The 23,258-nt window shown below is 41.2% G+C and overlaps 1 protein-coding gene across 1 annotated transcript in view; it reads left to right on the top strand.

Annotated features, from left to right (window-relative positions):
• The window catches only part of LOC124267448 (WD repeat-containing protein 47-like), a 39,866-nt gene extending 18,856 nt beyond the window's left edge, over window positions 1-21,010 (top strand). The window contains 9 exon segments of the mRNA XM_046702370.1: window positions 1,959-2,026; window positions 9,872-9,932; window positions 9,935-10,025; window positions 10,460-10,535; window positions 10,537-10,630; window positions 11,781-11,951; window positions 13,450-13,572; window positions 13,887-14,105; window positions 18,578-21,010. Coding sequence (XP_046558326.1) covers window positions 1,959-2,026; window positions 9,872-9,932; window positions 9,935-10,025; window positions 10,460-10,535; window positions 10,537-10,630; window positions 11,781-11,951; window positions 13,450-13,572; window positions 13,887-14,105; window positions 18,578-18,723 — 1,049 coding nt within the window. The 3' untranslated portion in view covers window positions 18,724-21,010.
• Window positions 21,011-23,258: the final 2,248 nt, after the last annotated feature.

A 23,258-nucleotide genomic window follows, 5' to 3' on the forward strand; every position in this document is an offset into this window, starting at 1 on the left:
ATGACATTCACTTGACACTAACATGGCATGACACTAACATGGCATGACACTAACATGGCATGACCCTAACATGGCATGACAAAAATTCGACATGACACAATGCTAATGTGACAAGATACTGCTTCACATACTGACATGACTTGTGATTATTTTGACATGCCACATATGCCACAAAACTTTCATGGCAAATAATGAAATGACATGATGCTAACTCGCCAACACTACTGACAGAACTAACCAGATCACAAATCCTCATACCACATTACTGATATGTTTTTGTCAGATTATCATCATGACCTTTGCAAGACATGTTGTGAGCATAAGTGCTCCATGCATGACTAATATGAGAGAACTAACATTCTGTGGCTGCTATTGTCATGGTTACTGATAACAGATTTTTCTTTGAATTACTTTCATTTTTGCAAAGACAATGAAAATGGTTTTATTCCTTGCATACAGCACATTGTTGTAATGAGAGTGTCATGCTCATTGCTCTCTTCTCTTGACTCATGACAATGTCATGCAGCACTGTTTTCTTCCCTTGACACATGACAGTGTCATGCAGCACTGCTTTCTTCTTTGACACATGACAGTGTGTTGGGCTCCTGTTCTAATTGCTCTCTGGTACTCTTTAACCAATGCATCATGTTTCAACATTAGCATGTGGTATTTACATACTGAATGATCAGCTATCATGCTGGTTCTAATGGTAACTGCATGTCCAGTTATTCTTGGTCAGTTTCATCCTAATCATCATTAGGAAGAAACATTGCTCTGCTGAATTTTCTATTAGGTTTATAGGGGCGGTGGGGTAGCCTAGTGGTTAAAGCGTTCGCTCGTCACGCCGATGACCCGGGTTCGATTCCCCACATGGGTACAATGTGTGAAGCCCATTTCTGGTGTCCCCCCGCCGTGATATTGCTGGAATATTGCTAAAAGCGGCGTAAAACTAAACTCAGTCAGTCAGTCTTTTAGGTTTATAACTTGGAAGTTCTCTCAAAAGTTACCTTTGCCTTGACTCTGCTTTCCTTGTTTATGCCTCACAAAGCTCAGACTGGTGACTGGTTGTGCTTGTTCATCTTGTGTTCTTGTGGACTTTGCCAGCACATGCAATCTCCTGGGAACAGGAACCACGAGATGTTACGAGGGCATGGATCACACAGACTATGTCCCATCTCGTCTCACATTATGACGGTTTGTGTCTCTCCATTACACATTTCAGTCCATCCTGGGGAACAGATGGCACAGTGGTCAAAGGTGCCACAGCTTTGTACACAGTTGTCTTCCTTAGACGCCAGGATTTGCTGGTCATGAGTTTGAATCTTTGATTTGCCTGACTGTATTGGTGTGTGATGATCTTGCCAATACTTTTTGTTTTGTTTAACTGTTTCAGTTCATGTACCTTGCCCTGTCACTTGTGCCTGTTCCTCTGAATCAACACTCGTGTTCCACTTAACTATAATGTTATCTAACTGAACAAATCGTGTTATGGATCGTCACTGTGTGGGGATATTCTTATAAGTTTGTGGGCTCAGTCTTCACTAGAAAATCGTCCCCTAAATTAGTCATTATGCATAACTTGTTTTTTTTTTTCTTTAGTAACAATACATATGCTTGAATCAAGGTCTACTGTTTCCATGCTCTTTTCTGTACTGGTACTCTCTTTGTCACGTTATGCTCATTGAGGTAGTTTTCTTGTCCAATAAGCTGTGAGTGTAGATTTTTTAACCATAATTTGTAATTTAACATTTACATGTATATTGTTGTCCTTTCTTTTGTTGCTTTTCTTTGAAGTCATGTAAACTTTTCATAATTTGATGACTCTTCGTACTTTTAATCTTGCTATGTGGTACCTCTGCCTTTGTGGTATATTATTTCTTGTGTTAAATGTAGTGACAGTGTTGTTGAATTAACCTCTGAGGAACTGAGGTGTCATGGCATCCATGTTTGTATTGCAGATGACCAGAAGAGCGGCAATCTACAGATGTCGCAGCTGACTGGACCCCCTCAGTCTACCACACCCAGGGTAAGGAGTTGGCTTCTATCTTTTCCAAACACTCTTTGTTTTCCCTCCCAGCATGACATGATTAGAGTGTCATCTGTGTACGACATCATTCTGGCCATGTGCTTGAGTTGAGCAAGCAGTCTGTAAGAACTGTGGCTGTATAAAAGCACTGGTTACTGGCAATATACTTGTTTGGTATCACTTTCTCAGTTAGTTGGTGAATGTCAGTTTGCTGTCCCATTCAGTGTTCATGAATGGTGTTTCAAAGTAACAGGACATTGGGTCCTGTAAGTTTCAGATGTCTGTCTGACCCATTCAAAATTCACAGGACCCATAGAATAAAATTAAAACACACATTTCATATTTAACATTTCTTATAACTGGCATTGGAATTTTTAACAAACATAATAAGATTTATAAACAGCAAACAAGTGTCACATGACACATATAACAACTTCAGTGAAAGTCATTGTGAAATATACAGTCTGACACTGGGGCCGGCGGGTTGTAGACTTCTATCGGACCGTTGGCAGATCTGCCGGATTTGTCAGAGGGTCAGACGCTATTCGTGAACAATGCCCATTTTGAATACAAACAGACAACATATGAATACATATGTTCCTGTAAACTAGTTTAAGAGACATTTCTTTCACTGAGTAGAATTACATGCATATGGTGAAACCATTGTTATGTTCCGACGTGTATGTAATACGAATGTGTGTTACAAGACTTGTATCACTGTTGCAATACAACAGCTGCCTGATATCACTATGCTGCAGTATATGTCACAATTAATTATTGACTGTTTTGATTGTAAACGTTGTACAAAGGTTTACACATCAGTTTTGCAGGGCTCCAGATAATTTTTCAACATCAGGAGTACGTACTCCTTATTTTTTCAATATAGGAGAACTGGAAAATCTTAAGAGTACTGAATGGAATTTAATGGCATATCAGTAGTCTTGTGTTTCGTGTCATATATGCACCACAACGTTGCTAGTCTTGTGTAAACAGGTCAATAAACAATAAAACAATACTTTTTCAGATACATACGCCTGTAAATGATTCTAGGAACATTGTAGTCGTGCGTATCTGCTCACGTTTTCCAAATTATTTCCTACCGTATCGCGCATATTTTTTATCCGTACATACGCCGATACGGCCCTTATCTGGAGCCCTGGTTTTGTTTTATTCATTCCTCAAAGAACTAAAAATACAGTCAGTTCTTAATTGTGACATATTATTAATTATGGTGTCTTAGGTTAGCAAAACTATTTAGGGAGGCATCAGTCATGTCCAATATCTTTTTGCTAACATATTAATCCTACTATACATAGTGTATGGCAACTGAAGACACCATAACAAGTTTATTATGCTGAAAGGTTTCCACTACATTTCACTATGTATTATTGATTCATACCTCAAAGAACTGAAAAATATACACTCAGTCCTTAATTGTGACATATTATTAATTATGGTGTCTTTAGTTGCCCGATACAGTGTCATATTAGGTTAGGAAAAAATATTTAAGGAAGTGTCATGTCAAAATGAAAACCTGACACTTTTAGCCAGTATAAATAAAAGGACCATTAAATCCATGCAGAGTATTTTAGAGCTATTGTTTGGTTTCTGTTCTCTGATTGGTCAGTACCCGTGATCTTCAGTAACCCATGCTTGTCATAAGATGCAACTAATGGGATCGGGTGGTCAGGTTCTCTTACTTGGTTGACACATGTCATGGGTTCCCATTTGCGTAAATCGATGCTCATGTTGTTGATCACTGGATTGTCTGGTCCAGACTCGAATATTTACAGATCGCCGCCATATAGCTGGAATATTGCTGAGTGCGGCGTAAAACTCACTCACTAACTCACAATACTCCTACCAAGTGTACTTAGGTGTATATGCTACAGATTCAAATGCTTGGGGTCACTGCTGTACCACATGGTCTACAGGTTGAATCAGCTCCATGTTGGGTGTACCGGGTATACACAGCACAGGACCGAGCAATACAACTGTATATTGTACTTTATTATGCCACAGAGTGAGACTGACCAATCAGTGAGTGAGTGAATGAGTTTAGTTTGACGCTGCACTCAGCAATATTCCAGCTATATGGCGGCAGTCGGTAGGTAGGAGTATTGTACAGACTAGAATGGCAATATAGAGTGTTTTGACCATGGGCATAAGGTCAAAGACCTGGGTCTTGTCCCAGACCATTTGTTAAAACATGTACACGTCTGGAATCTAAGTTGTCTGATCCCACTCATTTCATTGTTTACATAATTCTGTCAAGACAGTATATTTGGAATACAATGACCTGGAAAGATATCATACTTTTCCATTTGCAAGGATTGGATTTTCATTCAGACTCTTTTGTTCTGATGTTTTACGATGCAGAACAGCTGATAAGGGCAGAATGTTGATGTGGCTGTTTCACCATGTTGTACTGACACAACTTCTGATTGGTCAGTTTCGTTACCTCTACCCTCATAGTCACGATATGGCTGAAATATTGCCGATGTGACTTTAAATTTTAAGTCACCAGCTGTTACCTCTACCCAATTTAAACAGCTTTTTATATCAACATTTGGTTTAATGATGTGTAAGCTTCATTTAAGTGTGACCCCGTCGTGATATTGCTGCAATATTGCTAAAAATTGCGTAAAATCAAACTCACTCACTCACTCATTTAAGTGTGATGTTATTGGTAAGACATAGTCCTGACTTTTTTGTAGCACCAGTGAAGGAAATAAGCAGGGCATTTGAACATTTTTGTGAATAAATTGCTTGGTTTCGGTTTATGATGGACTGATCTGCAACCCTTGGATTTTTCAACCCCTGATGCAGGGTTCACAGCCACCAACACCATTATTTTCTGATTTCCCTACATACTGTTGCTTGTCCAGCTGTCTGCTGCTGATAACTGAGGCGAAAATCTTTCAGAGATTCAGGACAATGTCAATATTTCTTCTGCTAGAATTTAGCAATAATGGCCAGATAGACCTGAGGGACTTTCCAGGAATATGACGAAGATGTGGCTGGTTTACATATGAGTGGGATCTGCTCGAATGTCTAAGCATGGCTAACGACATTCTGCACATGCATTTGGTTCCAGATTCTTCCTGTCAAGATGGAGGGAAAACACTTTAAGTTGCTTTATACACATGCAGATTTAACGCTGTACTTGACCTAAGTGATATTTTAAATGATTATGAAATGTCATACTTATGATAATGGTATGGTGGCAATCTGGTAATCTGCTATGGACATTGCAAATGTGGTAGATATGTCTGTGTATTCTGATTTTTGTGATGCCTATGGAATCAGCTGTCGAGACTATTTAATATCCCACAAAATGTAGATGGCACTCATTTTTGTTTAAAGTCCTAATGCCTGTATACGGTAGCAGTTATGTAAAAAAATCAATCTGCAGTCAAACATCATGTATGTGATGTTGTTTATTTTGTGAGTAAACATGATAATCAGTGATGTTAACACTGTAAATAGCGAAACTAATGTGAGGATGAAAGGGATGATATTTGCAGAAATAAATTGATGCATTTTTGTCAGGACAAATCATAGGCGGATCCAGAAATTTTCAAGGGGGAGTGGGGTGTGTGTGTGTTTAAAGGGGTTCGAACCCCCTGAATCCCCCCTCTGGATCCGCCACTGCATATTGAAGTAGTTGTACTTTCATATATTGTCCTGTCAGGTTCACTGCACATGAGTGGAAACATAGAAAAGAAACATATCAACACACAGAGATTATGTAGTAATAGTTGAGCATGTGTCAGTGTAACCATGGTTGTGTGTCACTGTGACCCAGTAGTGGTTATGGCTGATTGTGAAATAACATCCCTACTCTCCCACCCTCAGTACAAGTTATGGTGTCCCATTCCAGGACATCTGTACAATGTTTGAAGGGCTATACTTCGCTGTCACAACCTATTCTTGTTATCTAAGGTGCACCATTGTGTCATTCTCCTGACAGCTTGGATCAATGATCAGCCAATGGTTGTCTGGAGGAGACATGTTATTTACATGCAACTGTCATGTAATCGAGTGTCACATTGAAAAGCAGATGAAAGCGGTCACAAGAACTCCTTTAGTTCTGTGTAATCCTCTCTCCTCCAACAGCCAGTAGGTGATGGTGACGGAACAGACCAATTAACAATGACAGCATCCCATGAGAACCTTTAAATGACCTCTGAACAGAGCTGTGTGCTATGCTAGTCACACCTCAGTTATGTGTCAGAGGTTGTGTGTCACAATACAGTTACCATATTTCCTCTCACACTGACATCACCCATTGTAATTGTACTTATCTGACATTATGCTGAGGTAATGACCCAGCACCATGAACAATGGGAGTAATTTATGTACTGCTTGTGTAGATCTGGCATGTAGGACAGACCTGATTTAGAAAACTGTTTTTCATAATTTGATTTTCTATCCATATTCTACTCTTTGAATTAGGCTGTGACAAACATGATGGGGTAGCCAAGTGGTTATGGCGTTTGCTTGGCACAACTAAACCTGGGGTTTGATTCCCATCATGAACGTCCAGTGTGAAGCCATTTTCTGGTGTGCCCACTAGGGCTGCAACAAATACACTATGTGGCGAATATGATACGTATCATGAATATTGGGTAACAATACGAATAATTATTCACGAATACAATATTGTAGTTCAGTGATTGATGTACAATAATATGGAACGCCCATGTTGACAGTTTTGATTTGTCACAGCATTAACCAGTGATCTCATGACACTCAAATTTGGTATGTAATAGTTATAGTCGACAGTACCATGTGTGGCCTTGGAAGACTAACATCACTTGAGCTACTGCAATGCTAGTACATATTGAATCCTTGCATATCTCACTTTCCAAAAGTATACAAGGGTTCAAGTAAAACATGCTCCCTTAAAAAATCGTAAATATTCGTTATTATTCGGTTCTGGTGATCACGAATAACGAATTGAATTCATGAAGGGCTACGGTTCGATTCACCGAATATGCGAGTGAATCGTTACAGCCTTAGTGCCCACTATGACAGTAAACATTGCTAGAAGCTGCATAAAACCCTACTCACTCACTCACCCATCCAGGTGAAAACTCTATGATCATGAATCTAAAAGTGGTGCAAAACCCACCTGACTCACTCCAGCGCCTGTTTGTGTTTGGCATGTATTGGAGGAAATGAGGTACGTGTCAGATTCAGTCTGTTTTTTTGTTAGTTGTTTACTTTACTGAAAGCAATAGAAAGCTATATGTCATACATGTCATACAGTGCAGTTATTGTACCCTAGGCCGATATTGCACATATCTCCCTGTTGTGTTTATCATATAAATATCATACACAATACAACTGCCATTGACAGAGAGGTCATTGAAGTGATTCTATTCAGGGTAGCTGTGTGGTATTGCTGTACACAACACGAAGGCAAAAAGGCCCACAAAGGAGCCTATTGATTAGACAGATTCAGTCCTTAGCCAAAGTTCCTTGTCTACAGGCAGACCCGTGTACCTGTATTGAGGGGAGTGTTACCTGAATGTATGATCCAGGAGGGTATTCATGCAAGTGTATAAGAGGTTTATATGAAAAGTGTTTATGAGAGTTTGGAACTGACCCAGTAGTTGTGGCTATTCATCTCAGACTGTAGGTTATTGGTAGCCACGACAGCACTGTTTACTTGATCTGGTTCGTGGATGTGTGTATAGACATCAGGCAAATTGTCTTTGTGTTCTTTAGATTGACGTCAAATTTGACTTATTTGGTAACAACGGAAGTTCTTCAACGTTCACTTTCCTACAGTGGTACTACCAGAAGGCTGTCCTTGTGACATTAAGTTGGGTAAACCTGTTGGTGTCAAGTTGTGACGGTACAAGCTTAGTTGTGTGGGTTTCAAGTTGATAGCCAGCCAGACTCGTTCAGCAATGCCGTACAGCTCCCTTGCAACCATAGGATATAGCTCAGTCCCTGCACTGACTTATGGGGCAGTCCCAACACTTTCCTACAGCTCTATCCCTGCCCTGGCCTACAGCTCTGTCCCGACAGTGTCCTACACGTCGATCCCAGCCGTGAGGTACAGCTCCGTCCCAGCCCTGACCTACAGCTCAGTGCCGGCACTTACATACAGCTCCATTCCAACAGTGTCGTACAGCTCAGTCCCAGCAATAACGTACAGCTCGATGCCAGCCGTCACATATGGCGCAGTTCCAACTCTTTCATATGGTGCGGTTCCTACACTAACCACCTCACGGATTGAAGTGAGAGATTACTGACACGCCATCCAGCTTAGTTTGATCCTAGATGTCATGGTAGGACGTGTACCATGCCTCTAGGGATGAAACAGTTTGTGGACATTGTTAGCTTTCATAGCGGTATGAACTGGGCTTATAACACTGGAGCTGGTACAACTCTTCTTGGATGAATATATGTGATTAGTTTGAGCTGACTTCACTTTGAAACTGTTAGTGCTGTGTAACCAGTGGCTGGTAAACTGCAAACCACATCTGTAGATTTCAGCTGTGTTTGTCAAACAACTGGAAATGATTAGAAATGTTTGGTGATGTTTCTCAAACAACCATATGCACAGCAATGTTTTCCTAACAACTGGGGATGTCTACCTAACACCTGGACATGATTGGATGTGATTTTGGATGTTTACCTAACAACTTGACATGATTGGAAGTGGTTTGAGGATGTTTACCTAACAACTGGACATGATTGGATGTGGTTTGAGGATGTTTACCTAACCACTGGACATGATTGGATGTGGTTTGAGGATGTTTACCTAACAACTGGACATAATATGCTTGGGGAATATTTTCTTTACAAGTGGGCATGATACTGGGTATATTTAGATGGATAATGGTGATGTTGCCTAGCAACTAGGCATGATTTATGGAGTCGTATTAAAATAGTACTCTATAACTTGGACACATTCTGGGTTTGATCTGCGTACCTGTCTGAACTGACATGAGAGCAGGATATGGCTGTTGTCCCCACTGTTGACAGTAAATGAGATAGAATCCCAAACAAGTAGCAAGTGCTTCCTCACTGTTAAAGATGTCTGAGGGGAAAATGCGCGATGTATGGATGATGTCTGGCAAACGGAGACTGCGGCTGCCCGAGTGCGTGGGCAACTCCCCTTTGTGGCCTGTAAGACTGCTGTGTTTTCATTCTTGTTTATTTTCTTACATGCAACAACAAACACATTTCTCATGGTGAGAAAAACTGTAAGGGTAGTTCATGGTTGAATGGAAGGGTCAAACTTGTAATTCTGTTATTGGCATTAATCTCAGTAAGCTGTACTTGTCCCAGTTTGTGCTGAACATATTTCAGTCTACTGAGCAAAGGAAGATCTGGTGGTAACAGCCTTGAACTTGTGTATACTGCACTGACTGATAATTATTCTAATTTATGTGATGTCTCACAGTACAGTGAATATTTTAGTTCAATGAAATAATTTTCATTGTAAGAAATTGTTCACTGAACATGCTTGACAGGTCCAGAAAAGTAACATTTACCCTGTTCCTGCTTTTAGAGATATAGCATATATATCTTAAAAGTGCATGAAAGGCATTTATGAATAAAATCCTGGGATCCCAACAAAAATGTTATCTTATGGGATTGGCCATGTGGCTACTTGTACTATACGACACCTGTATTCCTGGTCAGAGGAGGTCCCTAGCAACCTGTAATACAGGTAACTCCATGAGTGACAGCTGGTGCTCATATGATCAGTCACTCGTTCATTTGGCCTGACTCTGTATGCTACTACTATAATCGAATAGTGCTGAATGTGGCATTAACATAGAAACAAACACTGTCTGTATAGTGTGTCTTGTATTGCAGGGCGGGAATCGGCCGCGCTTCGTGGCGGTGTCCACCCTCGAGGATCAGCAGGCTATCAGGACGTGGCCTTCCATCCTAATGGAGACTTCTACGTTGTCGGCTCCAACTCCAAGATGCTCCGTATCTGTCGTTTCCCAGACACCTCAGCCCTTAGGTAGGTGTGCGTAGAAATTGTTCAGTGAACCTTGTTCGAGACATAGGTTCGTGCTCTTCGAGGGTATTATATGGGGTTTCTTTCACATTGGCACTTAGGTAGCTATGCTTTACAGATGTAGAGAGTCACTGTGGCAGAAAAGGTCTCTAGAGTGGTCCTACTGTGAGATTGCTGCATAATAACCCTTGTGTGTGTTACCCTCCATGCTTGTAGTATTTGACAATGTGTGTTTATGTCTCTAGCTGTCTATGGCTTGGATTCTTAGGAAGATTAGATCAATAGCTGGGATTCTTAGGAAGATGAGATCATTAGAAGGGACTCTTTAAGAAGACAACATGCACAGTTAGTTTTCTTGTGAATGTTAAGAGAGTATTTTTTTATGATGAAACAATGTGTTTTGTGTGATCACACTAAATAGCAGTGTCTTGTTGTAGAGAGGATCACGTGACCCAGGAAGCAGTCGTGGTCCACAAGAGCATTAGGCATCACAAAGGCTCCATCTACTGCGCGGGCCTGGAACCCCCTCGGGGACCTCATCGCCACCGGCTCCAACGACAAGACCATCAAGCTGATGCGCTTCAACACAGATGCGGCTAAGCCAGATGGTAAGGATTGCTGCCACAGGAGGTAGTGAAGCGTCTGTGTCCTTTCATATGCCCATTCTTGACTGAAGACACAGTGAGACTGGATGGTAACTGAAGCCAGAAGACTCAAGTGGTTACCATATATCAATCCTGATGTCTGTTATGTACAGGCTGCACTGAAATCATTAGTATGTGGTTGTGATTTCTTACAGTTAGCCTTGATATCACTCAAAGACAACCTTGGTATCACTCAGAGACAACCTTGGTATCACTCAAAGACAACCTTGGTATCACTCAAAGACAACCTTGGTATCACTCAGAGACAACCTTGGTATCACTCAGAGACAACCTTGATATCACTCAGAGACAACCTTGTATCCTTCCTCAGAGACAACCTTGATATCACTCAGAGACAACCTTGGTATCACTCAAAGACAACCTTGGTATCACTCAAAGACAACCTTGATATCACTCAAAGACAACCTTGGTATCACTCAAAGACAACCTTGGTATCACTCAAAGACAACCTTGATATCACTAACAGACAGCTTTGTATCACTCACAGACAGCCTTTGTATCACTCACAGATAGATTTGGTTTCACTTACAGACTGCTTTGTATCACTCACAGACAGCCTTTGTATCACTCACAGATAGATTTGGTATCACTTACAGACTGCTTTGTATCGCTAACAGACAGCTTTGATTTTACTTGGTTTAAGTTGTTATTATGATGAACAATTCTGTTCATTTTCTGTGGCTGTACGTTTGATTAAGTGGCACTGTCATCTCAGGCAGTATGATTCATGAATCCTTTTGGCATGACAAAACCTTCAATCATGGGTTTGAACCAAAGATTTGCTGTGATTGTGATTCCAGTTTGTCAGCACCATATCTACGTATGTTTCTCCAAAATGGTAACATTTCTGATGGCAGCAATATTGCAGAGCAGCATTTAACAACAAAGAAGACATGCATCATTTCAGGCATATCACTGACATAAAGATGATATGACCGAGATACTGTTCCAAACAGATGTAAAACCAACTCACTCAATTACTCTGAGACCCAGCAGTGATATTGCTGACTGGGCATAAACAACATCCACATACTGAGTTCTCTCCCCTGCCTACTTCAGTCGGCATAAGGTGTAACACTGTACTGGGTTTCAGGTGCAGAACTGGAGTTATCTTTCCATGACGGCACCATTCGCGATGTGGTGTTCATGCAGGACACAACCAACAGATCGTCGCTGCTCATCAGTGGCGGTGCAGGTGACTGTAAGATCTACGCGTCTGACTGCGAGACTGGGACACCAATCAGAGCCATGACAGGACACACAGGTGGGTTATGTCCTACTCAGAAAGTATCTCAATAAGAACAGAAGTAAAACATAATTATTCTGTTTCTGTAATCTGTTTAATGTTAAGAATGTTTATATTTGATTGTGGGACCATCTTACATGACGGTTTTTTGTCATTACAGACGATTTCAGGTCTTAGTTCAAATGAATCTAAACACAGGAGAATCTAACTTATATCCTTTAAAAATATTGTATGGCAATAAGTCCTATCTGAAGTCCTTTATTTTGTTTTGTGATTTTCATGAAAATTTAGTTTTAAAGAGTTTTGTTAGTTAAGTTGATAAGACTACCATAACCGTGGAAAACAACTTGGCTCTGCACACCTGGAGAGTCACAGTCACTAATACACCTGTTGTATTGTTGAGGTCATGTGTACGCTCTACACACCTGGAGAGTCACAGTTACTAATACACCTGTTGTATTGTTGAGGTCATGTGTACGCTCTGCACACCTGGAGAGTCACAGTTACTAATACACCTGTTGTATTGTTGAGGTCATGTGTACACTCTGCACACCTGGAGAGTCACAGTTACTAATACACCTGTTGTATTGTTGAGGTCATGTGTACACTCTGCACACCTGGGAGTCACAGTTACTAATACACCTGTTGTATTGTTCAGGTCATAATGTACGCTCTGCACACCTGGAGAGTCACAGTTACTAATACACCTGTTGTATTGTTCAGGTCATTGTACACTCTCACCTGGAGAGTCACAGTTACTAATACACCTGTTGTATTGTTGAGGCTCTGCTCTGCCACCTGGGGAGTCACAGTTACTAATACACCTGTTGTATTGTTGAGGTCATGTTAATGCGCTCTGCACACCTGGAGAGTCACAGTTACTAATACACCTGTTGTATTGTTGTGCGGCTCTGCACAGGTCAGTCACTATGTGTTGAGGTCATGTATGCGCTCTGCACACCTGGAGAGTCACAGTCACTAATACACCTGTTGTATTGTTGAGGTCATGTAATGCGCTCTGCACACCTGGAGAGTCACAGTTACTAATACACCTGTTGTATTGTTCAGGTCATGTGTAATGCGCTCTGCACACCTGGAGAGTCACAGTTACTAATACACCTGTTGTATTGTTGAGGATGTCACGCTCTGCACACCTGGAGAGTCACAGTTACTAATACACCTGTTGTATTGTTGAGGTCATGTGTACACTCTGCACACCTGGAGAGTCACAGTTACTAATACACCTGTTGTATTGTTGAGGTCATGTGTACGCTCTGCACACCTGGAGAGTCACAGTCACTAATACACCTGTTGTATTGTTGAGGTCATGTGTACGCTCTGCACACCTGGAGAGTCACAGTTACTAATACACCTGTTGTATTGTTCAGGTCATGTGTACGCTCTGCACACCTGGGGAGTCACAGCCACTATTACACCTGTTGTATTGTTGAGGTCATGAGTACGCTCTGCACACCTGGAGAGTCACAGTTACTAATACACCTGTTGTATTGTTCAGGTCATGTGTACGCTCTGCACACCTGGGGAGGATGTATGTTCGTGAGTGGATCGCAAGACAAGACGGCTCGCTTCTGGGACCTGCGAGCGTCCACTGCCATTACTGTAGTAGCCAGCCAGACAGGTAGGGATGATTCATGCATGTAGAGTGGGTTGGAAGGGAAGAGGCATGCATCTACAGACAGCAAGGGAGGTGGGTTCCTATCGGGGGTTCACATTTGGAAAGGGGTTCATGGTCTTCAGAGAATAGTTAATTAGATATGAAGTCTCTGTGACTTGGTTGTTATGTATTGTAACTTATTATATGATCGTTGAAAGTATTTTCTGTCACTGGTTTGCCTGGTCTTCTCAATTACATACAAGCCACCATGATATATATCAAACTGTGCTGACAGCATGTTAATCAGCAGAACTAGAGATATGTGTGTTCTGTTACAGGCAGTCCGTTCGCCTCAGTGTGCGTGGACCCGTCAGGCCGCCTTCTGGCGTCTGGACATGAGGACGGAGTGGCCATGCTGTACGATATCCGGGGGGCCAAGGTGGTCCAGACATTCAAGCCACACACCAGCGAGTGCCGATCAGCTCGCTTCTCGATGAATGCCTACTACCTTCTCTCTGGTTCCTACGACGGCCGGGTTGTACTCACCGACCTTCATGGTATGTCCCAAATTGCAACCTTGAAGCATAGGGCATGTGTCCTTGATTGCTAAGGCTGTGCCATGACGATTTTCTTCTTTTCCCTTGAATTTCACAATTCCTTCAGGTGTCATTGAATACCAGGCGTACAAACTATTATTTGCCCACAAACCCTACAGAAATTGACCTAGGGCTCTGTTTTCAAGGCACAGCCTTTACACTGATATATACTGACCAATAGAAGGTAAGGATCATGAATATTTGGGGGACATCTTTTTTGTTGAGAAGACTGAATACATAATATCAAGAATGTTTTATGAAAGAATTCATGATCCTTAGATTTTTTTGGATTATATGTATGTTTGTGTGCCCTCTAGATTAGGATCTTGAACTGTTACCCTTTAATTCATTTATTTGCATGCTTCTAGCAGTAGTTTTGATTTCATATTCTTGTGGCAATATCAATGTATTTATTTGAATGTATCTGCATGAATGTTAGCCATCATCCCTAAACTACCATAGCATGACCCTGTGTAACATTGTATGATTATTCTCCCATGTCATTGGTGTTTAATGTCTAATATTCCCAGTTATGTGTGTGATCTGAGTATTTTATGCATCTTTATCCTGTTCCACAGAAGGAGGAGAGAGTATGTATACTGCTAATTTCCATACAACTAATCCTAACCCTAACCATTCTCTGAAGGCTTGGAAACAATCAGAATACCTCATCCTTATGTTTTGGTGCTAACATGTTATTGACATTCTGTTAAATACTTGACAAATCAGCTTTAGTAAAATTTATGATCTAATACCATAGCAATGCCACTGTTTTAGTTTGTAATTTTATGATGTAACCCATCTTGATCTTCTGAATGGATCAGTAGTTGTCATATTAACAGAGCCATGGGAGGGAACATCAGTGTATTTGTGTATATATTGGTTTACTGCAGCAGTATTAACCATCTGCAGTCCGGGGCTCTGTGTACCTGTGATGTGTGGCTCCTGTTTTGCTTTATGCTGCAACATGTATTCTTGTATTTGATAGTATCAGATTTCGGTAGTTTATTTTTTGCAACAAATGCTACAGCTGTTCTGATTGGTTTAAATTCCCATGCCCACCCTATGAAATTACCAAATCAGATCTGCATGTCCCCACTTGGTGAATTCCTACATGATGTGGCAAACATGTCCCACCAGGTAGTGCCAAAATACGGATGGAGTTCTTAACTCACAAGGTTTGGGTATAACAACAACCATTGTCATGGGGATTTTGCTGGAAGTAAGGCCAAATGAAAAAAATGTTGTGGTTCCGATTACACCTCTTTGAAGTTTAGGGTAGTTAGGTAGGATTTTTTTTTAAACATTTTTTTTAGAAGTAAAGTACAAACTAATAATACATTTATCAATGTATTATCAAGGTTTCGGCCATCATGTCGACTTTCTCTATCAGAATGATCGATGTCCGTCGGTGCTGGAAAAAAACAGTGGTATCTAAAAGCTTATTTCATTTATACAGCTTAAAAAAAGTAGGGTCGGCACCAGAATTCAAGGGTCGGTCGGGTAATCGGAACCACAACATTATTTTTTTTAGGCCTTATGTAAGATTCGATGAAGATGTCCAAGTGTAGTGACTGTTCGGAAGATGTAGTGTGTAGTTGATAACACACAACACAGGTGCTTAACTGTCAAAACTGGCTTTAGTATAATTAGAAGTTAAACTCAGCTTGTAGAGGACACTTTCTGTTTGTCTGACATGTCATGATGACAATGGAATGATACAGAGGTTGTCAGCTTCAGTAATTGTTGACCGAATAATATCAGAAACATATATAATTGTCACAGAAATGACAACATGGGAATCAACAGTTGTGGTCTGGAAGGAGTTCACAACTGGATCCTGGTTGTCTCATATGACAGTCATAGCCAGTTGTTTGTGGGGAGGGGCAGTGGGGTCAGTAGCCAGCTGTTTGTGAAGGGACCCTGTATGATTGAGACGAAGTTACAGCCCCAGGCATATGTTTGGTGTAGTCTTCCATGGGTAATAGATGCATCTTTCCATTGGGAAACTGGGACAGGCCACCTGACCTGACATCAACACTTTACAAACTAGTGATGCCTGTTGTAATATGTATTTTGCGGTTCAAGGGAAGTTCATAATGTTGAAGGGAGGTTGGTTGCTTTTATGCAGTCTTGAACCAATCTGATATAAAATTCACCAATTCCAAAGATTTCACATTCTTGTAATGGTTGTTTCCACACTGGTGACAGTAATGATGGGGTTGGGGAGGAGTTTCTGTTTTGGGAATTACATCACCTGGAATATGTTTGGAATAACTTCTCCCTGAGCATGTGTTGAGAGTTACCTCCCCCTGAGTATGTGTTTGGAGTTATCTCCCCTGGGCATGTGTTGGAAGTCACTTCCCATTGGCAATGGTGCAAGGCCCCACCCCATAAAGTATTTGTTAAATGGATGACCAAGCTGGTTACACGCCTCTTGTTCCATCATGATTAAATAATATTCCTGTTTGAGTACAAAGTTTGTTTAGTTAATATTTTTAACTTTAGTGATATAGTTGGTCCTTGTCAACTTTCATAATATAACGACAAATTTGGTATATTGTTGACAAATTTGTTCAGTCAGTACTTTGTAGGTAAAATCATTGCTAAAGCTATCAATTTAAAACATTATTTTGCATTGAGAAGTGTTAAAGAATAATAGATTCACTTCTGATGTTAAATAACACATGTCATCTGCTTTGAGCTGTGTGGAGGCTGGTGCTATGCGAGTTATGGGATCAAGGTTCAGTGACTAATCCTGGTACAATGATATGCATGCTTTGATTAGCTGCTCAAGTAGCCATGCAAGGGAGATAATCTGCTTACACTAACCCAGTTCCATATTTGTTGGCCGTGGGGAGACTTACCAACGGAAAGCTGTAAACAAAGGTGTATGTGCTAACTGCGACTGTGGTCACAGGACTTGGTACGTCAGGTACCAGTGTGTACGTGAACTGTGGGCACCATGTGTACTGTGCCACACTAGTGTGCCATATGTTCAGTCAGACAGCCAAGAAACTCCACTGCTTCCTGTGTCATTCAGTTACATGGATAATAAGTTGGAATGTGTTGTTCTGATACTTGATAAGAACACTAGCTTTTGGAGTCCATTTTCCCCAACTCAGTAATAACGATCCTTGATTGGATGGAGCGGTCCGACACAATGACTTGGTTGTTGCTTCCCTGATGCTGATTCCCTTGTGATATCATTATCAATGGAGATATAGTACAAAAGACAAAAAACGATCAAGTAAACGAATTCATTGTGTTTGTGGAAGTAGTTTCAGAAACTGAAACGTTCCACACCTACTGCATTAACATGAAGCATTTTCTGTTTTAATGATCATATATCGTATCTGGACACAGGCTTGCTGACTTGGTTGACACATGTCATCGGCTCCCAATTGCGCAGATCGATGCTCATGCCGTTGTTCACTGGATTGTCTGGTCCAGACTCGATTCTTTACAAATCGCCGCCAAATGGCTGGAATATTGCTGAGTGGGGCGTAAAACTAAACTCACTCACTCACGTATCTGGATGATCCAATATCCTTCATTAATGATTGCATGAATGAGCCATAGCTACAGGTATGTGTTTGAGCCTTCATACATGTGGAGCATTAAAATTTGTTCATGTCACTGAAATGACATAGATGGTTGTGGAGGTTTATGGCTGGTTGATGACTCTTGGCACATAATATACTCCAGAAGTTAGTCTGAGAGGTGAGAAGTCTAATGTTAAGTCTTTGTGAAACAGGTTACATCTGAACACACAGAGTATTAATGACAATAGGGGTAATTGGTAGCTTGCTGGTATAAGTATTCACTATTCCCTACGTGGGTGCAAGTGTGAGTTTCTGGTGTCCTTGTTGTCAGTTTGGAATATTGCCGTAAAACAACACAGACTCTCGTTATTGATAATGTCATGATTATTTTACTGTTCCATTTCATCAAGCTTGAATGTTTTTGAATATCCTAAATATTCTTCCTCTTCAGTCAGAAACTTTTTAGATGATTTGAGCGTTGTCTGTATGAGAACAAACCCGAGATGGTCCAGTTTAGAATGTTGACATTCAGTAACCCATGCTTGTCATAAGAGGAGACTGATGGGATCGGGTGGTCAGGCTTGTTGACTCGGTTGACACATGTCATCGGTTCCCAATTGTGCAGAACGATGCTCATGTTGTTGATCACTGGATTGTCTGGTCCAGACTCGATTATTTACAGACCGCCGCCATAATACAGGAATATTGCTGAGTGCGGCATAGAACTCAATTCACTCACTCACTCACTCACAGTATGAGAACAAAGGAACATTATTGTGGACAATAGCCTTTTTTCTGAACTGTCATTTTCATTGTTATTGGTAGATGTGTTCTTCTGCATTCTGAAAAATATGATCTGTGTGTTCACCAACCAGTGCCTTGTTTCAGGTGACCTTTTCCGACCCCTCCCGAGTGTGGTGGTTGCGGAGCACAGAGACAAGGTCATCCAGTGTCGCTGGCATCCCTCGCAGCTGGCTTTCCTCACAACTAGTGCTGATCGTACAGTCGTCAGCTGGGCACTTCCTGCCAGTTAAACTGAAAGGTCACATGAAAAGTCAAGGACAGTGTTTCACAAGGGGTCATACAGATCCTGATCATTTGTCATCAGCTGTGTTTCAGGGTCAAGAGTATGACATATTTTGTGTAAATCTGTTTCTAGATATTCATATGTTTCAGTTAATGTCAGGTGAGATATTCACAGATTTCTCAACAATTGTCTCAAAAACCTCTCTTTCATTGTGGAAATATGTTAGCAAAAATATTCTTCTACATCAAATGATCTGGATGATGTAAAGTAATTACTGATAGATTGTATCCGAATACAAATCACAAAGTGATGACACTTTAAATTTTTTTATCTTAACTAGTTAATATCCTGATATTCAATCTGATATGTCTGACATCTCCACCTCTATCTGAAGTCACTGAAGAGCTTGTCTTCACCAGGTGTTGACTGCACGGTTATCTCCCTTGTATCTGATGATGTCATTGTATCACGGTGCCACCATGGTGAAGTGTTGTTTTGTTCACCAGTGTCCATACTGCATACAGTATGTGTTGTGTCATCGTTATGTTCAGGGCCTGCTACCATACTGTGTCAGTCATCACCCACGACAGTATGTGGCAGTGCCCCAAACTGAATTGTGTACCTTTTTATCATATGTATAAGTGTTGATTTATGTGTGTTGTGATGACATTGGTTGAAGGACTGATTGTTGAGACTCAATGTTCTTTTGAAACCTGTGAAAACACTTTTGATGTAACCGTGCTGCTAATGTTTACTTTGTGTATCCATGGTGATAATATAGATCTACTTTTTGTGTATCCATGGTGATAACATAGATCTACCTTTGTGTATCCATGGTTATAACATAGATCTACTTTTGTGTATCCATGGAGATGATATAGATATACTTTTGTGTATCCATGGTGATAACATAGATCTACCTTTGTGTATCCATGGTGATAACATAGATCTACCTTTGTGTATCCATGGTGATAACATAGATCTACCTTTGTGTATCCATGGTGATACTCTCTACTTGTGTTCATGGTGATATACTTCTCATAATGATGGTGATAGCTTACATATGAATAATTTGGTGTATCCATCGTGATAATCTCTGCTCTTGTGTATCCATAGTGATAATCTTTGCTTTTGTGTATCCATGGTGATGTCATTGATATGCAGTTCATACACCAGCACAACCATGGTAACCAGTCTGTGTAGCATGTCCATGTGTTAATGTACACAGTTGTTGTGTGATGCTGTCAGTCTCCACATGGATGAGATATCTGGAAGTATTGGATCTGAGCTGAGTATTTCAGTAACTGTGTGCCATATTCCAGAACCAGCGATGCAGGCACAGCAGACATATTGGTTGTGCTAACCCCTTAGTTTCGGGTCATGTGTAACTTTTCGTATAACCATCTTTTTGCATGCATGATATGGAGAACTTTCTTGCAGTTTCTAGAAGCTGATGCTGTCAACATGAAGCTGTAATGTGTTCCTCGATGTACATTTTCATTTTGTAATGAATCATACCCTGGACTTGTTGCCTCCGATACATCATGTAGGAAGTGACTTCCCGGTTCCAGCTCATTATCACCTATCTAGAGTATTCCTCCTGCTCATGAGCTTCAAATCAACAACCAATCAAAAGACATCACCCAAGTTTGCACAGATCTATTTCAAAATTCACAATCCTATCCAAGCGAGCCTTTGATCTATCTAGATGAATCACAATGCTGTTATGAATGATTGTTTGATAGGGAAAGATGTTTTACTGAGAACTGGGTTGTGTTTGTGAGGACATAGAGTTGAGATGCAGACTTGTGATATCGCTTCTTATAACCATGGGAGAACATTGCAGTTTGATTCTACATCTGTAATTGGAGCTGTGTCATTCAAACTGAACACTGAACAAAGCGGTAGTGGAGAATAGGTCCAGGGTATGTATCATATCAGAATGGAGGTACGATATGGGGTTCATCATGGATGTTCCAGAGGGGTTAAAGATGGCGGTGATTGTCCCCATCCATGACTGATAGGTCCCACTAGGTCCACTCACTGTGGCATACAAGACAGTTAACCTTGTATATTCCTGTACACCCTGTCAGGGGCACACACAAAGAATTTATCATCAACAAATTCTCAATTAAAATGACTTCCTCATGTACCGTGATCTACGTTGATGTCACGTGTATGGATTAAATCACATACATGGTTGTCACTAGTTACAAGTAAAGGCAGTGTTTGTCTGATGATATGCATTAATCTGTTATGTTTGTATGCAAAGACAAATAAATGTAATTTATTAATTTTTTTCTACCAACACATAAAAATTAATTTAATTCAAAGGCATGTTAGATGACAGTGCTTACATGCTCATATTTTGCACATGGACATGGTTAAGTTTTATGTGTGTAGTACATAAGTTGTGTTGCCATCATTCTGTAGATCGAGGGAAGGGGATGGAGGAAGGAGGGGAGGGTTAGTTAAATACTATCTCATTGCCCCATCAAGTTAAATCAACCAGTCCTAATGTAGATCTGATGTGTAGAGATGTATGTCCTTGATAGGAACTTTGAAATATCTGTTTGTGCCAAATTTGATGCATCATGTATCAATGCCCAAAGTTCAGTGCTTCAGTCAGCTGAGCTGCAACTTGTAGAATGTAGTAGTCCATGTATGATGAATGATGACCGGGATACAACAGGCGTGTTGACACTAGGGAATGGTGGCCATTAGTCCATGTGTATGACTTAATGATGACCAGGGATACAACAGGCATGTTGACACTAGGACTCCTGATGGTGGCCATTCAGTCCTGGGGGTGGGGCCATGTATGACTTAATGATGACGGGATACAACAGGCATGTTGACACTAGGACTCCCGGGTGGCCATTCTGTCCTGGGGGTGGGGCTGTGTATGACTAATGAGTGGTGGCCATTCAGTCCTTGGGGGTGGGGCCATGTATGACCTAATGAAGACCGGGATACAACAGGCATGTTGACACTAGGGTGGCCACTCTCCTATGATCTAATGATGACTGGGTGGACTCATGGTGGTCTGTCCTGGGGGTGGGGCTGTGTATGACTGAATGATGACCAGGATACAGCAGGCGTGTTGACACTAGGACTCGGGGTGGCCATTCTGTCCTGGGAGTGGGGCTGTGTATGACGAATGATGACCGGGATACAACAGGCATGTTGACACTAGGACTCCTGTGGTGGCCATTCTGTCCTGGGGGTGGGGCTGTGTATGACGAATGATGACCAGGATACAACAGGCATGTTGACACTAGGACTCCTGTGGTGGCCATTCTGTCCTGGGGGGTGGGGCTGTGTATGACGAATGAAGACCAGGATACAACAGGCATGTTGACACTAGGACTCCTGGGGTGGCCATTCTGTCCTGGGGGTGGGGCTGTGTATGACGAATGATGACTGGGATACAACAGGCATGTTGACACTAGGACTCCTATGGTGGCCATTCTGTCCTGGGGGGTAGGACTGTGTATGACGAATGATGACCAGGATACAACAGGCATGTTGACACTAGGACTCCTATGGTGGCCATTCAGTCCTGGGGGGTGGGGCTGTGTATGACGAATGAAGACCAGGATACAGCAGGCATGTTGACACTAGGATTCCCGGGTGGCCATTCAGTCCTAAGGGGTGGGGCTGTGTATGACGAATGAAGACCAGGATACAGCAGGCATGTTGACACTAGGATGTGGTGGCCATTCAGTCCCAGGGGTGGTGCCAATTGACGTTACTACTAGAGATATGCTTGTGGGTGTCACCGAAGTGGTGCATTACTCCCTGGTTTCCGAACACTGAGAAACTGCCATGCCCTGATAAAACTGGAATACTGTTCAATGCAGCGTTAAAAACATCCTCACTTGGACAGTTCACTGATGTCTGGATACATCTCATTCTGCTCACTGTGAAGCCTGTCTCTGATGCTCTGCTCCAACACTCCTATTTTCTCTATGCTAGGCCATTGTACTTACCTCATTGTGACCCTGTTTACTTCTTTGAATTCATGACATTTTATATTTTGTATTCTTCTTTCTTTGATACTCTGTATTGTCCTTGTTTCTGCCTGATATTACTTATTACTGATATTGACTATGTTGATTCTTGCCTCAGTTCATCAGACACAGATTGTGCATATTCATGCAAGGCTTATGGCTATGGTCGCAAGGTTTAACAATATACCTGCCAACCACCAGCAAAACATGTGGTAGAATATTCCATCAACACGCATCCGGTGTAAAATTGTAAATGGTTGCCGTCAGTACTTGCAAGTATTGATCTTAATAAAAACATCTGTGTGAATGTGTGAATGACAGGTCCATCATTACTCTATTTTGAAGTCTAAGTGCATACTCTACCGACTTTGTTCAGTAATGTATGTGTCATGTATGGTGCCAGCATGGATCAATAAGAACTTATTGGCAATATAGGAATACCTGTTACCTTAGGGCACACTGTTAAATTATTATAATGTGAAACTATGAAGTAATCAATATGTCATATGATTTCATATAGGACATTTAT

The sequence above is a fragment of the Haliotis rubra genome, unplaced genomic scaffold (genome assembly GCF_003918875.1).
Source record: "Haliotis rubra isolate DU_JTF1 unplaced genomic scaffold, ASM391887v1 Scf131, whole genome shotgun sequence".
NCBI classification, from domain to species: domain Eukaryota; kingdom Metazoa; phylum Mollusca; class Gastropoda; order Lepetellida; family Haliotidae; genus Haliotis; species Haliotis rubra.